Source organism: Sorex araneus, chromosome 1 (assembly GCF_027595985.1).
Source record: "Sorex araneus isolate mSorAra2 chromosome 1, mSorAra2.pri, whole genome shotgun sequence".
In the NCBI taxonomy this organism is placed as follows: Eukaryota; Metazoa; Chordata; class Mammalia; order Eulipotyphla; family Soricidae; genus Sorex; species Sorex araneus.
Genome location: NC_073302.1, coordinates 431514361 through 431530594, shown reverse-complemented (window position 1 = coordinate 431530594; position 16234 = coordinate 431514361). Strand labels below are relative to the sequence as shown.

The 16234-nt window shown below is 48.1% G+C and overlaps 1 protein-coding gene across 2 annotated transcripts in view; it reads right to left on the bottom strand.

Annotated features, from left to right (window-relative positions):
• The window catches only part of EXOC4 (exocyst complex component 4), an 858640-nt gene that overhangs the window by 767587 nt on the left and 74819 nt on the right, over positions 1-16234 (bottom strand). For both annotated transcript variants that reach the window (XM_004608252.3, XM_055133914.1), the window contains exon 4: positions 12382-12566. In XM_004608252.3, the coding sequence (XP_004608309.1) occupies positions 12382-12566 (185 nt within the window). The remainder of the gene's footprint in view (positions 1-12381; positions 12567-16234) is intronic.

Below are 16234 nucleotides of genomic sequence, written 5' to 3'. Positions count from 1 at the left end.
TGTTAATCAACTAGATGAAATAGTTCTGCGCTTGTCTTTTTTTTTAATTAATTTATTCTTCTATTGAATCACCATGTGGAAAGTTACAAAGCTTTCAGGTTTAAGTCTGAGTCATACAATGCTCGAACACCCATCCCTTCACCAGTGCACATATTCCACCACCAAGAATCACAGTATACCTCCCCAACTCCCCCAACCTCCCCAGCCCCCCGCCCCACCTGTGTAACTGATAAATTTCACTTTACTTTCACATTACTTTGATTACATTCAATATTTCAATAAAAAACTCACTATTATTGTTTGGAGTTTCTCTCCCCTAAAGTCAGACCTGCTGAAAAGGAAGCACTTGATAATTTGTTTTCCCTTGCTGAGAATGAAGAGATATGAGGTCAAGCGGCCACACTAGCAGCCGCACGGTTTTGGATTTCTGTATTTTAGTATTTAAGTAATGAAGTCTAAAGAAATATCTGCCAGAAATTGATAAAAGCAATCCCATTCACAATTGTGCCTCAAAAAATCAAGTACCTCGGAATCAGCTTAACTAAGGAGGTAAAGGACTTGTATAATGAAAACTACAAAACGCTACTTCAGGAAATAAAAGAGGACACGAGGAAATGGAAAGACATCCCCTGCTCATGGACTGGAAGAATTAATATTGTCAAAATGGCAATACTCCCCAATGTGCTCATCTTTAATACACTGACCAGGCTTGGCTTCTCATTTTCACCCTGTGAAAGCACTTGATGCCGGCTTTTTATCCAGAGCTGGTTCTCCCCTCCCCCCGGGCCTCAGACCTAGAGGGTCCCACAGAGGGTCACGACTGTGAGCAACCAAGAGTGGACGTCATGTTTCAAGACGGGGAAAGAGATGGAGCGTTTGACAGCTGTGCCCACAGCAAATGTGGAGGAGTCTGCTGTTCCTCAAGCACCGGCAGATGCAGGACCGGGGCGTAGGAAGCTAAGATCTGAGGGGAAACCCAGCCCAAGGCCGTAACAGGGGACACAAATGCACAGCGCCCATGTCTGTCTCTGTGAATACACGCTCCTCAAAGTATAGACACAAGGGGGTGCTTGCCTAGCACCCAGCCAACTGTGTTTGATCCCCAACACCTGTTTATTTCTTTTTTTAATTTTATTTTTATTTTCATAAAGTAGTTCACAACATTTGATTATATTTAATTGTCGAACACCAATCCTACCACCATTATACCTTCCCACCACCGTATTTCAGATGTTTCCATCCCAAAACCCAACCCCTGCCCCAAAGCAGAACCAAAATAATTTATTTTGTATTGTTATGAATAAACCATTGAAAACGCTCCAAAAGAGTTTCCTTAGAGGAAACTGGGTGAAGATTGTTGTATTTCACCAGGGGCCATTAAGGGGCTGGAGCTTGCCTTACACACGACCGACCCGGGTTCGATTCCTCCGCCCCTCTTAGAGAGCCCGGCAAGCCACCGAGAGTATCTGGCCCGCACGGCGGAGCCTGGCAAGCTACCTGTGGCATATTCAATATGCCAAAAACAGTAACAACAAGTATCACAATGGAGATATTACTGGTGCCCGCTCGAGCAATGGGATGACAGTGATGATGATGATGATGATGATGATATATGTGTGTGTAAATATATATGTAAAAATATATTTCCCAGCCTTAGAGAAATCTACTTTAAACCCCAATCAAATGTAGTGTGCTACTCTTGGAATATGAATGGCGTAAGGTATGAGGAATTCACAGCCACGTGACCCAGGAATAGGTTCACTCGTGGGTGAGGCTCGGTCTGAGCATGTGGAGAGCGGCTGTGAGCACGGCAGGGTTGAGTTCTGGAGGTTTTCAGCTGCAGGGGCTGGCTCTTTGGGGCAGGGAGGGGCCTTACCCAGCCCCCTCTGGGATGCCCCGAATGCTGGCACGGGGTCTGGCGGCATGGTTACGGGAATCATTTTGTGCTCTCTTCTGAGAAATGTGTGAGTCTCTGGATCCATGGCCGTTGATAAGACTATCTGGTGCCAGCCAGAGGTGGCTTGTGGGCATGACTGCCACATTGCCAGAAACAGGAGGAGTTGAGGGGCCATCACCCATTCCCGGGCCCGCTGAACCTGGAGTTTTCCGTCACAAGTGCCGCATACTTGGGCTTTCTGCGGATTTACCCGTGGGTGAGGCTCGGCCCGAGCGTGTGTGGAGGGGCTCGCCAGCACCCGTTTATCCCCTAAAGTTGGCCAGGAGTGATCCCGGGAGTAAGTCCTGAGAGTACCTGGGTGTGGTCCCCGAGATAAACCAGCGCAGACCTGCTTCAAAGAAAACCTCCTGCTATTCTCTAGCTGTGACCTCAAGACACATTTCCGTGGAACCCAGGGCAAGGGATGGGAGGCTCGCCACGTCACCTCTGAGGGGCAGAACCTGCCCACTTCACTCCCGGTGCCGGGAGGGGGACCCACATGTGACAATCCACGTTTCGAAAGTCAAGCCGCTGCAGAGCCAGTTTCACGGACGCATGCCTCTTGCTAAAATCCCCCCTGGGGCTTCAGTGTTCTCCTCGGTGGACACTAACCCAAAGGCAAGTTCTCTCCCTCTCTCATGGAAGGCCTCCATCCTCCAAGTTCAGGAGCGGGGTTCAACCCGCCACGATGTTAGCGCGGATGCGAGCCACCAAGGAGAGGGGGTGATTGCTGCTGGCAGGGGGGCCCTTTCTAAGGCACAAACTCGGTTCTGGTTTCAGGTGAAGACAGAGAGCTGCAGCCAGGGCACAGCAGAAACACAGGCATTGGCAGTGCTAACCGCTGCCCTCCGAGTCCGGACTCGTGCACGGGAAGTATTTTTGAAAACGAAATAATAAAACCAACATTGAGCATGGAAGAAACAGGACAGGGTTTAAAGCCCGTGTTCTGCATGTGGCCAGGCCCGGACCCCTGGCACCACACAGTCCCTGCAGCCTTGGAGGACCCCAAAGCCCACTAGGGTGATCTGTGTACCCTGAGCCTGGCAAGGTCCGAGCTGCATCACATTCCCGGGTCCCTGCAGTATCCGGCTGGTCTGAGAATGGCCAAGAGGAGCCTTGGGCCTGCTCAGCACCATTCAGCCCATCTTCCCCCACCAAAAAAAAAAATATATATATATATATATAAAATATCTTATATTTTATATCTTTATATTTTAAATATATTTATATTATATCTTATATTATCTTATAATATATCTTATATTGTCTTATATTTTGGGGCACAGCAGGTAAGGCGTTTGCCTTGCACACGGGCAACCTGGTGGGTTCGATTCCCAGCATCCCATATGGTCCCCTGAGCACCGCCAGGGGTGTGGTCCCTGAGTGCAGAGCCAGGAGTGACCCCTGTGCATCGCCAGGTGTGACCCAAATAGCAAAAAAAATAAATTAATTAAAATATCTTATGTTTCATGTAAACTATCTCATATCTTATATAAGATACAAATCATTTGTATGTTATATATATATATATTCAAATCAGATTGCAGATACCAAGTTTCTCACAAGTAAACTCTAAGATTCTTTATTTTTGAAATAAATAAAAATCTTTTAAAACTCTTCTTACTTCTTTGGGGTCACACTGGCAGTGCTCAGGGGTTACTTTGCATACAGGCATCATTCCTGGCAGTGCTGAGGAGAAGATACGGGACGCCGGGGGTCAAACCTGGGTTGGCCGCGTGCCAGAGCAAATGCCCTACCTGCCACCTGCGGTGCAATCTGGCCCTCCTCCCTTTTGAAAGATATGTAATTACCAAGTTTTCCTTCACACCCATGGAGAATCATGTGTGGCTATTGAAAAAGACAGTATCAGCTAGTCTTTTGAAGTCTTTTTCAATAGCCCCCCACCACCCCACCCCACTCCCCACAAAAAAAAAAAAACCCTGCGAAATGCCTATTACCTGGCCAGTGAGGCTGAGAGGCTGGTCCCCAGCACTGCCCACAGGGCCTTGTACAGTGTCCAGGGCCCTGCTGGGTGGGGTGGCCAGGGCCCAGCCACACCTGCCCCCACCAGCACACCACAACCAAGTGTGTGCCGCCCTCTGGCCCACCCAAACCATCCTCAGAGCACCAACAGGAAAGGAAGGAGGGGGACACAGGAAAAGCATGGGGCGCTGGACGCTTGGGAGGCCACAGCACACGCAGGAGGACAAGGACACTGCGGGGCAGCTCCTGCCACACCAGCGGCCCTCCCGGCACCTCCGCAGGGATGTTCTGGCCGAGAACATCGGCCCAACGAGCCGGGACCTGCGGTGACCTGGCTTCAGCAGTGTAAGCTGTGCTGAACCAAAAAGAAATCTGTTCTTAGAAAGGAAGTAGCGACCCTTGGCCTTCGATTACAAATCTGAGGGTCCCACGGAGGGTGGGGGAAGGAAGAGGAGGAGGAGGAGAAGTGACTCGGTGACCTAAGCACAGTGGAGGATGCAAAGAACCTTGCATATCAAATGTTAACACTATGGGGGCTGGAGCGATAGCACAGTGGGGAGGGCATTTGCCTTGCATGCGCCGGTTCGGTTCCCAGCATCCCATATGGTCTCCTGAGCACTGCCAGGGGTAATTCCTGAGTGCAGAGCCAGGAGTAACCCTTGTTTATCGCCGCATGTGACATCAAAAGCCAAAAAATCAAAAACAAAAATAAAGTTAACACTATCATAACTGTTAGTTAAACTACAATATATATTTTTTTACATTTAAATAAAGAAGGGTTTGGAGACCAGAGCAACAGTACCGGAAGCGCAGCCATGCCTGCACAGCCCCGCTCTCCCCAACCCGTGGTTCCATTCTAGGCGGCCCCATACGCAGCCCACCCACAACCCCCATCCATTCAATGTCAGGAATGATCCCTTAGCCCTGTGGCATGTGGCCCAAAATAATTCAAAGGTGGGGGTGCGGGGGTAGGTTTGGGTCTAGGGAGATGGCTTCGAGGGCTGGGCCACATGCTTAACCGCATACATGTACCCTGAATTCAATCCCTAGCATCAGATTTCCAAATACTGCTAGATGAGGGGGGGAGTGGAACAAGGCAACTTCCCCAAGAGCAGAGCTCCAAGCACCAGCAAGTGTGTCCCCTCCCGCCAAAAGAATAAAGGCCAGAAGTGCCAATAGCTTATTAAACACCTGCCTTTAAACCAGAACTTATTTCTGTGTCTTCACTTAGTAACGGCCGTGTTCAACCAACGTCCAAAATTTACAGCAGTGGCTCACGTGAATGGCTTCATTGTCAGCCGAGAACTTGACAGAGGTGAGCTGAACTTTAAATTGTAAATCTAGTGACTGATGCATTCACCTCCCTAACCCCGGCAGCTGGCACACTGCCTGTCAGAGAACAAATGCTCGCGAAAGCCGGCGCGATCACACTGAGCTGAGAAACCTCTGTCAAAGATAACTCGCTCTCAGTCAGGAAATTCGCCTGAATAATGAAACAGGAATGGCGCGGATTGTAATTCTCCATAGTTCTAAGACCTGGCTGAACACACAGACAGAATAATGAATAATTGAGAAGGAATAAAAGTTAAAAAAGAAAAAAAAAAGTCACGGTCTCAAATGGTAGATCAAGAATGAAGACATAATACACAGTAAAGTGAGGCAAAAGCTGTGCAAAAAAAAAGAAAAGGGAAGGAGGAGACAGGAAAAGATCCAAAAGGTAACAAGAATATTCCTGAGGGATGAGACCTGTGAGATCCTGGGGTCCATCCCCAACACTTCCAGCCGTGCTCCCCAGAGCACCTCAACTCCAACACAAAAAATGAAGACACATGCAACTATAAAGGTAAAATATAAAGACTTAATACCAAATTACAAGGCAATATTATAATATTGGCTGGAGCGATAGCACAGCAGTAAGGTGTTTGTTTGCCTTGCAACGAGGCCGACCCGGGTTCGATTCCTCTGTCCCTCTCAGACAGCCCAGCAAGCTATCGAGAGTATCCCACCTGCACAGCAGAGCCTGGCAAGCTACCGGTGGCATATTCGATATGCCAAAAATAGTAACAACAAGTCTCACAATGGAGACGTTACTGGTGCCCGCTCAAGCAAACTGATGGACAACGGGACGACAGTGCTGCAGTGCTATTATAATGTCGTCAAGGACATGCTTTACATGACCAGAAAACCAATGAAGTTAAATGTTCCTCCTCTACAAGTCAGAGAGTGTCCCAGGAAACCAGGTCAGAATAGCTATATTCCAAAGTGGGGCATAATTCATGGTATTAACGACTTTTTGAAAAGAACCATTTTGCTACCAGTGCTTGGTTAAAGCTCCTGCCTAGTTAAAAACTGATTAACTGACTATATAGGTATTGTAAGGTTTTTTTCTAATATAAAGTAAAGAATAATGCACAATCTTTATTTAAAAGGCATTTGAAGAATCTTATAGAAAGAAGTTAATCTTTCAGTAAAAGTCTATCCACCCCTGCCCACGCGCGCGCATACACACACACACACACACACACACACACACACGTGCATGCACAGCACAGCATACACATCACAAAAATGTACAAGTTCTTTTTATCTTTTTTTTTTAATTCTTCCCCACTTTATTGATTTTTTTCTTTTTTGTTTAATTAATGAGTCACTGTGACGGTACAGTTAGAGTTTCGTGCTTGTGTTACAGTCATACATTACTCCAGTACCCATCATTCCACCAGTGCCCATTCTCCTCCACCAATGGCCCCAGGGTCCCACCCAGCCCCCATCCTGCCCCCCCCCACCCCACCCCACCCCTGTGACAGGGAATTCCTTTTTTGTTCTCTCTCTCCTTTTTATCAACCATTTGTTAATCATTATGTGTAGAATTTTAAATACTATGCCTTTCTTTCAATGGCAAATGTTCTGCCTTTTCATTTAAAACCCCCTTTGAAGCATTATCGATAACTGCATTTGCTTTTGTTTGTTCGGGGGCCACTCCTGGCTCTGTGCTATGGGGACCATAGAAGGTGCCAGGAATTGAACTTGAGTCAGCCACACGCAAGGCAAGTGCCTTACCCACCATACTCTGGTACCCAATAATTGCTTTATTAAAACAACACATGCCCATAACAAATAATACTCATCAGTGTAGGGAATATGATGCCAGTCTCTCTGTTTTGTTCCACCAAGATGAGTTTCTATTTGTATGCCAGCCCCGTTTTGATTAAAGTCATTTTATAAGGTACTTTATGAGATCAGAAAAGCCTCCTTGAAGCTGGCCTGTTGCTCAGTGGTAGAGCATTGTCCTTGCATGTGTGAGGTCTGAGGTTCAATTCCTGGTGCCACCACAGACACACACAGACATACTATCCCTCAAAAGTGTCCTTCTCAACTTCTTCTAACAACTCCTACACATTAATTCCTCCACATAAACCACACATTTTCATTTACTATTGTACTGTTAGTAAAGTAACACGGTTAGGATGGCTCTGGAGTGGATGCTTTGGAGGTACCGCTTCCCTACACCTGCACCCCCACCGCCAGGGTGCAGGGGACTCTCCGACACTGTCCCGTGTCACCTGCATCCTGACACACCCCTCCCTACCCCGCCCCCCACAACCTGGTAACTCCCGTTCTGCGGTCAGTGTCCAGGGCTTTGTTTCATTGGCCACTGTCCCTTCCTTTGCTGTTTCCCTACAATCCATACGTGACAAGCCCTGAGATTCACCACATCTGTCCTTCTCCTTCTGACTGACGTCACTAACACACTAACATCACCTGCTCTAGTTCCGTCAGACTCAGAGGTTCTCAAACTTTATGGACCTACTACCCACCTTCTAGGAAACAAACGAACGAACAAAAGAGTACAGGGTTCCCCTGGAAATCTACTTCTTTACCCAAAGAGAAAATATGCTGCAAGTGCACCTGAGGCTGTAATCGCCCCCCACCTCCACCCCCCATCATCCAGCACCCCCCGGGGCTGACCGATCCTGGCACCGTGGGAAGCTCTGATCCACGAGGGAACAGAAGGCAGGTTTCCCCTCTTCATACGGCTGCCAGCAGAGGTGTTCCACTGTGTATATATTTCTTTATCTACTCACATGTCATCGCACATTTGAGTCTAATGGTTTCAAAAACCAGATTTAACTGGGACTGACATCTTTAGACACCAAAATCATGAAACATGTGCCTGTTTATTTATTTTTCATATCCTCCAAGTCCCATTCTTTAGGAGGGCCATCCCAATAGTGCCTTGGGCTCATCCGGCAGTGCTCGGGGACCCACCAGGGCTATACCTAGCATTGTCTGGGTATCAAATTCACAGAGCGACCAATTGCTCGACCACCTCAGCTATGTCCCTGACTCCCCCCCACCCACCTACAACTTTTTTTTTTTCCATGTACTTTTCTCCGGTCAGTGGGACTAGCTATCTTATTCCTACCTCCAGAACACCTGTTCTTTCCACACATGTGCTATTCGTGTGATTTTTTTCCCCCCTCCTACAGTAGAAATACATGTGTGGCTGCATTTGCTCTGTCGGTAGCAAGGAGCAGAAGGGTCAATGTATTAGGAAAGCTGCTCCATCTCCCAGATCAAAGAAAGGAAACAGTGTCCAAAGTCCTGCTAGGAAAAAAGCTGCGGCCGGCAGACATGCCAAAGGTTCAATCCGTGGGATGCTCCCAGCACTGGGTCTCAAGGAGGTGAAGGAAAGAGGCAGGGACACTCGGATGCCCCTTACAAGAAAGTGAAGCACCCAGCGACTGCAGCCGGCTGCGGCAGGACACTTCCACCACCCCCTTCCCAGGGCTGCCTGTGAGTGGCAAGACCCCGCTGCTGGGGCCCCCTTTGGCCCCCCAAGTGCTGGGACTGGTGACCCAGAGAGCAATCAATTCCAATCAATTCCAGTCCTAACACACACAAGGGTGCAACCAAGAAAGGGCACCAACACCCCTTCCGTTGGAACCAGGGTATCTATTGCTTGCTTCTGCTTTCTCTGGTGACTTTCCATGCAGAAATCTTCAAATGCAAAAAAATCTATGTCGGTAAACAAAATCAAGGGAACTAGATATACTGCTTCTAACGAAATACAAACTTTGGACTCATTTTAAGCAAGAATTTGACTTTTCTTCCTACCTCCTGCCATCCAAATTTCCCCGTCGCTACTGACAAACCCCATGGAAATACAAATCTGGGTTCCCTCTACAGAGTATTTCCTGACCGCAGTTCATTTTTTCACATGTAGCTTTACGCTTGTGATTTTAATCTCGCATGGGTGTAAGTTATTTATGTACGAATCCATACATGAAATGCCAAGTAATTCCTACGGTTGTTTTCAACTACAGCTTTGCTGTTCTCAAGTTCCTGGATTTGGCGCAGAGCTTAGAGTTCCCCTTTAAGTCTTTTCCTCCCCAAAAGAGCACGACTGACTCATTCTGTTGTTGCTGTTGCTGATGCTGATTCTGCCCGCCTCTGCCTCTCCGTGTCCACTGGGCTGGCTACAGACATTTTCGGGTGAGCAAAGAATTCTCCCTGTCAAAGCAGTCAGCCTAATTTTCTTGGTGGAGTTTAGAGCATTTGATGTGAAATTCATAAGCAGTTCCTGTCCAGTGCATCCTTTCTACCTTGACGCCTTCTGATCTGCAGCACGAGGCCCCTTGGTTGACCAAAGCCTACCTAGGTCTCCTTCGTTCACTGCCCCATCACGCTGACATCGCCTCTTGTTCCCCTCTGCGCTCCTGGGCGAGAGCTGCTGTCACAGGACCACTCCGTAGAGGATTTCACCAGCAGACATGTATTCACTCACGGTTCTGGCAACCAAATTTAGGCTGTCCAAAACTGGGGGAAGAATGGGCTTGGCCCCTCTCAGGCCACTCACTGGCCTGCTGAAGGCTGTTTCCATACACAGTCACCTAAGTGGACAGTGGTCATAGCGGATCAGGACCCACCGTACTAGCATCCTGTTAGTGACTTACCTACCTGCAAATACAGTCAGACTCTGAGAAACCAGGAAACAGCGCCTGACCCTCAGGGGGGCCCCAATCCAGCCCCTACTTTATCCTTCTTGGCCATTCTTGTGAACACCTACAATCACCGTTTTGATGTTCATTTTCCAGCTTCCATTTCTTCCTTTTACCTCCTTGTTGTTTTCCCCTCTACAACCAGAAAAGCCTTCCAGTTCTCTGACCCTGGTCTTCTCCCTACGCCTCTGGACAAGACGCCAACTTCCTTGCTCTGATTTTCCTCTCACTTTGTTCATGCTGGAGTTGAGTCCCTTCATTGTTCCCCCTACTCTGTTCTAAGGGCATGCCACAGTCACTGCACAGAAGCTACCTCCTTGCTGCATCCAAGACAAGTTCAACAATATGAATCTTGGTGTGACGGGCAGGGACGATCAGCCGGTGTGGGTCCCGCTCCCCATCTGTCTCCTCCTCCTGCTGAAACCAACGGCATCATGCTCAGGGCAGGAGCTCGCACGGCCACAATCGCAAACACATATCACAACTCTCCTAGTGGCCCAAGTACTAACAACCAGCAAAATCAGAGGGCAAAGGGCAGGAAATACACTTCTCCCAGGAAGGAGGGGGCCAAGGGAGGGATATTTTTGGATAATCAAATCTACTATGTCATCTTGAATTTTTTTTTTTTGGTAAGGGGTTGGTGGTTGGGCCACTCAGCTGTGTGCAGGGCTTACTCTTGGCTTTGTGCTCAGGGATCATTCTGGAAGCACTTGGAGGACTCTGTGTGGTACTGGGAATCAAACCGGGGTCTGCTGCATACTAAGCCCAGGATTCTCTCCAGCCTGCATCTTCAAGCTTTTTGTTTAGCTTTGTTAGTCTGGGGGGCCACACCTGGTGCTGCTCAGGGCTCACACCTGGGCTCTGATTCAGGGACCACTCCCGAGGGGCATCGGGGACCATATGGGGTGCTGGGGACTGAACCTGGGTCGGCCGTGTGCAAGGCAAGTGCGCTGCCCACTGCACTATCTCTCTGGTCCTCCGACTTGAACCTTTTCAGAAACAAGCTAGCTTCAATCTCCATCTGCAAAGTTTGACTCTGTTAAATTGCTTTCTCAGAAAAATGTTCTTCTCTGAGCCCTCTAGGTAATACTCATCTCCCTTATGCTGTGGGCTATTCTAAGAGTAAACCTCTTATCAAAACGAAATCTCTCCAGATGTTCACCACTAGATACTGCGGACAGAATTCCCCTAGCACCATCCCCGGCTACCCTCCACTTCTCTCTCTGATCGAATCAGACCCAGTCTCAGAGGGGCGTGCCAGGCATACAAAGCTGAGCCCAAGGTGAGTATACGGGACAGTTCCTTCCAGACCCATTTGAGAAAAGAAGCAGAGAAAAAAAATCTCTCTCCATCAGCCTCTGCGCATCGTGCACACGGGGAGCAGTTTATGCTTGAGCAGGGCGGGGTTCTCAGTGCTCTCCTGTCTCAGGCTGGAGGAGAAAGCACGGACACATTCACTTGAGCGCATGGTGCAGAGGTGCCCTCTGCAAAGATCTTGCAGCTGTTTGAAAGGAGCAAGGGATGAACCCATCCCATGCTATCTAATATCCAGTGCTCTATGGTCTTAAGATCAAGACTGACTCTTGACCCAAGCCTATACTGCCTGATGAATGTCTTAATTCTACCTGGACCTTGACATGGTAATAGAGCACATTCCCACCAGCCTAGTGACTACAGACACATGTTCTCCCGGGGCCTGTCCTGAATGAGTCCGGAGAGAGAGGAATGTCTACAGCTGAACACAATCCTCAGGAACAGTCTTGTAATGTCAGTTCACACGTTCCTCTTTGTTTATTGGGTTTTTGGGGGGTTTTTACTTTTTGGCCCATGGCTGGCAATGCTCCAGGGTTACTCCTGACTCTGCACTCAGGAATCTCCTGGCAGTGCTTGGGGGACCATATGGGATGCCGGGGATGGAACCTGGCAAACACCCTACTAACACTCCGGCTCCAGTACATTCCTGCTTCTTAACTGGGCTGATGATGGCATTGTCCAATTTTCCTTTGGGAATGGTGGCTCCTCGGGTATGCGGAAGGCCACCTAAGCCTAGTAGCACCTGCGTGGCCACTCAGTGTTTGGGGTCAAACCTCAGGCCCTGTGCACAATGAGTGTGAGTATCAGCCCTTTAAGCTCTCTCCTGGCCCCTTGCTATTCAACTTACGACTTTTTCTCTTTGAGAAATACTTGGGTATCTTCGACCCAGCACATTTAAGGCTCAGGGTAAATATCTCTGCACGTTCCTGTTAAAGGACCATGACAGAGACCTAACAGAGAGAATGAAGCAACCCTGAGTGCCTGCCCTCCGGAACGCGCAGCCCTGGCTATCTTAAGCCCGGCTTCAGCGACAGACTGTTATGAAGAACAGCCGCGTCTGTCCCATAATAACCGGGAGACACGAAACATCCTTGAGGAACACCAGAGGGCTGGAAAGGCCTGTCGTCACGGGTCCCCCTGACCAACCTCATTCTCCCTTTCTCCTTGTTGCGCTGCACGACGCGGCTGGTGGACTTGATGTACAGGTGCCGGTGCAGCTCGTCTATGAGCACCAGGTGGAGGTTCATCTTCTTGCTGTGAAGCTCCAGCCGCAGGTCACTCAGCCCTTCCACCTGAAGCAAGGGGCCCTCCAGAGACTCGACCGCTGACACCTGAGGAGGAAGAAGAAGAAAACCGTGAAGCACCGCTGAGACCAGCTGGCCGCGCCACACAGCATCTTTCAACCACCTTCGACCGCTGTACCCAAGGCAAGGCGGCACTGTGGGAGGCCAGCGGTGTGCCCTCTCTGCACCCGGGTGGCATCGGGCTGCCGACGAGCTGGAAAGGCACGCGAGAGGCCGTGTGCCAGGAACCGGCTACCCGCCCCTCAGACTCTGGAGCTGGCCGGGCACAGCAGCTGAGTCCTGCCTTGAGGCGTGAGATATCTCTGCCACGCAGGGCTGCGGAAGGCGACATGGCGCCAATGAGAAGACCCCATCATTCGTGGTCTTCACAAGAACCCCGTGACTCCTGGTTCTGCCCCATCGGAGTCACTGCCTTGCCAGTAACTAAGCCCCAAAACGCCCCGACAGCGTCTGGAATGATTCTGAGTGGTCAGGAGGGAGGAGATGGTGGACGTACACGCGTGTCTCCACATGCAGTCCCTGCTCTCGCGCCTCCCTGCGTGTCTTATATGCGGACTGCCCCGCGCACGCCAGCACAGCATCGGCACCCCATGGCCCGGCCCTATGAGGCAGAAAGGTGGGCAGAGCAGGGAGAGAGACCCTCCTGCTGGGAGATGCATGTGGAGAGATCCTGAGAGACAGAAAAGGACCAGGAGAGAGAATGAAAGTGCAGCGTAAGGGTGCCTGCAACAAGTGGAGACAGGGAGCTCGGAAAACTCCAACTGCCTCTGAAACGTCTTTCTTGCTCAGCCAAAGCAAAGGAAAAAGAGCCAGCGAGCGTGGCAGGGTACAAACCATCACAGACATGAGAGGGCATCTCTGCTTTTTCCCCTCTGTAGAAAAACCCTATAGATTCGTTAAAGAACTTCAAGTTGGGGAAACTGGAGCTATCCTTGAGAAGAGAGAAACTACAAAGAATGAAATAATAATAATAATAATAATAATAATAGTGATGCTGATGGCAGCAACAATGACACAGGACTGCTGGCAAGCTGGGTTCCCAGGGAAAAGCTGGGTTCTCTCAAAGGGTGAACCCACTTGATCCCCACTCAGGTTCTAAATACACGTGTACGGATGAAGACAACAGCCAGGGAAACTCTGGTGTAAAAACTTCCAATGTGGTTGTTAATATAAACATGCAGCTCCTTAACCAAAAATAAAAAAACGAGGAGGGGGGAGAAGCATCTATAAATGAACCACGTGAGCAATGGGCCACTCGGGATGAAAGCATTGCTCACAGACCAACACCAGTCCAGAGTTGAGAGAGACAGAGACAGAGAGACAGAGAGAGACTTGCACTGCTGACACAAACTGGGCTGAGACGAGGCAGGAAATGCAGTGGCAGAGAGACATCCGCTGTGATGTGCTATAATCAAACCTCAGCAGCAAACAAGTTCCTGTGCGTGAACCAAGAAAGCATCAAGAAATGGCAGCGTGACAAGCCCTGGGCCGGCGCTGCCCGCCGAATCCCACCAGTTCATTCTCTCGCTGACTCGCAGCTGCCCTGTGGCAGCAGCCCCCGGGCCTCGCACGCACCGCCCGCCACTCCAAATGGAAAGGCGGCCTCGCGAAATGACCAGGACGTCCCCGAGGAGGACACACAACAACACATTCATTTACACTTATGCTCTAAAATGGATTTTAACTCGGGTCTCTAGCCGAGAAAAGAGGATGCATTAACCTTTCGTGACATCCAGATCCAGAAAATGAAAAATAATTTGGTAAACCAGCGGCCCATCATGTAGCTTATCCCTGAAGGTAATTAAATCCAGTCGAGATGTTTAAGCTTAAAAACCACCCACAGCACATCCACACTCGATTTGTTTGCAGGAATCTGCATGAGGATTTTTTTTTAACCCGAACAGTTCATGCTCCAAATGAAAAATTCTATGGCAACGTCGTCTTTCGGCGTTTTTCACACATAAATGTTTCTAAACATCAATGAAGCACTTAGCACGGGGCCTGGCACATACTGCGCGCTCAAAGAATTTATTCTGTGAATAATGAAAGCTTCGAGGGCATTTCCAATATGATTTTATGAAGCAGTTTCAACAAAGTGCTGCTTCCTTTATGGAACCTCCAGAACCACGCACTTCATTGCCTCAAAATAGGAGTGCAATGAGCATGTGTACACAGCAAGGGAATCCTGGAACCTCGTGGATCAAAAAAACCTGGTGACGAAGAGAAGAGAAAAGACTTCCTTTTTTTTTTTAATGAAACTACAGTGCTTTGTTTTCTGGCTTGCACTTATTCAAAGTCTAAAAAGCAATTATTATGGGAGCGAGGCAAGGTCACTGCCTTCCCCTAGACTAACCTTACTAAGTGGTACTCAAACCAATTTGAAGAAAATAGTTGTCAGTGCACATTTGATCTCTACGTGTCTCTTTGAAACATGACATTCAACTTTGTATGTGTGAGAGAAAAAGAGAAGGAAGAAGGAGAGAGAGAGAAGATTCTTTTGTACCTGATTTTAAGTGTTTTACACTCCCACGTTTACACAGAAAACAACTTGGTAAGGCAGCTAACAGTCAACCCAAAAGAGCATCGCTTATGATCAATTCAGTGATCCTTGAGGTCTATCTTCCAAGTACTTGGTAACATTTACGCTTCACTTCAAGAAAAACCACTAAATAGTCACTACATTTAAAAGAACAGAGAACTGACTCGCCAAAAACTACAACTAGAGGTATCTTGCATTTACTGGAGTTAAAGTAGTCATTTCAAACTGTGCTGCACCATGGGGCGGGAGAGAGATAGCACAGTGGGTAGGGCACTTGCTTTGCACATGGCTGGCCAGGGTTCAATCCCAGGCATTCCAGATGGTACCCACAGCACTGCCAGGAGTAACTCCTGAGTGCAAAGCTGGGAGCAATCCCTTAGCATTGCTGGATATGGCCCCAAAATCAAAACCAAAAAAAAAAAAAAATGCATTACACCATTTTCCAGATTTAGTGAATACAGGGCACTTTAGAACTAACACCCGAAGAAAGAGCAGTAAGAATGTTATTAGAGTGATGGAGATAGAACAGAAGTCTCCCAGAGGAGCTGCTATGAAAAATGATCAGAACTGAGAGTAAAAGTGTGACCCAGAGTATTGTATGACATCAACAAGCCTTACTCAAATTTACAAGACCAAGCGGACAGCAATGGAACTGTTCCAATACCATGCACTCCTACTGCACACAGTGTCGCCCAAATTCCCAAGGATGCTCCTCTTTAAAAAGGTAGATCACTATATAATATGCTAACTAAACGTAGCTCGAATTTTTTTTCTTACACATATGCTAAAAATAAATTTTTCATGGAGGGAAAAGATATTAGCCAAGAACTTTGCTCACAAAATCATCTACTATTATCTAACGGAATATTAGTGTCCTACTCAACACGGTTGGAAACTACTCACAAAGACTGAAAAAATAATAATCTGTTTTGAGTCAAAAACAAATATTTCCTAGAGGATTATGAAAATAGGAAAACATTGACAAAATGTTTTACCACATGACATTGAACAGAAGCACATGTTTTGATACTTAAAAACCTATCTACTTAAGAGAAAAAAAAAAAAAGGGAATTCTGAAAAATGTTTCCAGAACTCAAAAAAGACACTCACGGTATATAGTTAGTGTACATAATCAAGAACTCTCTCATATTTTAAA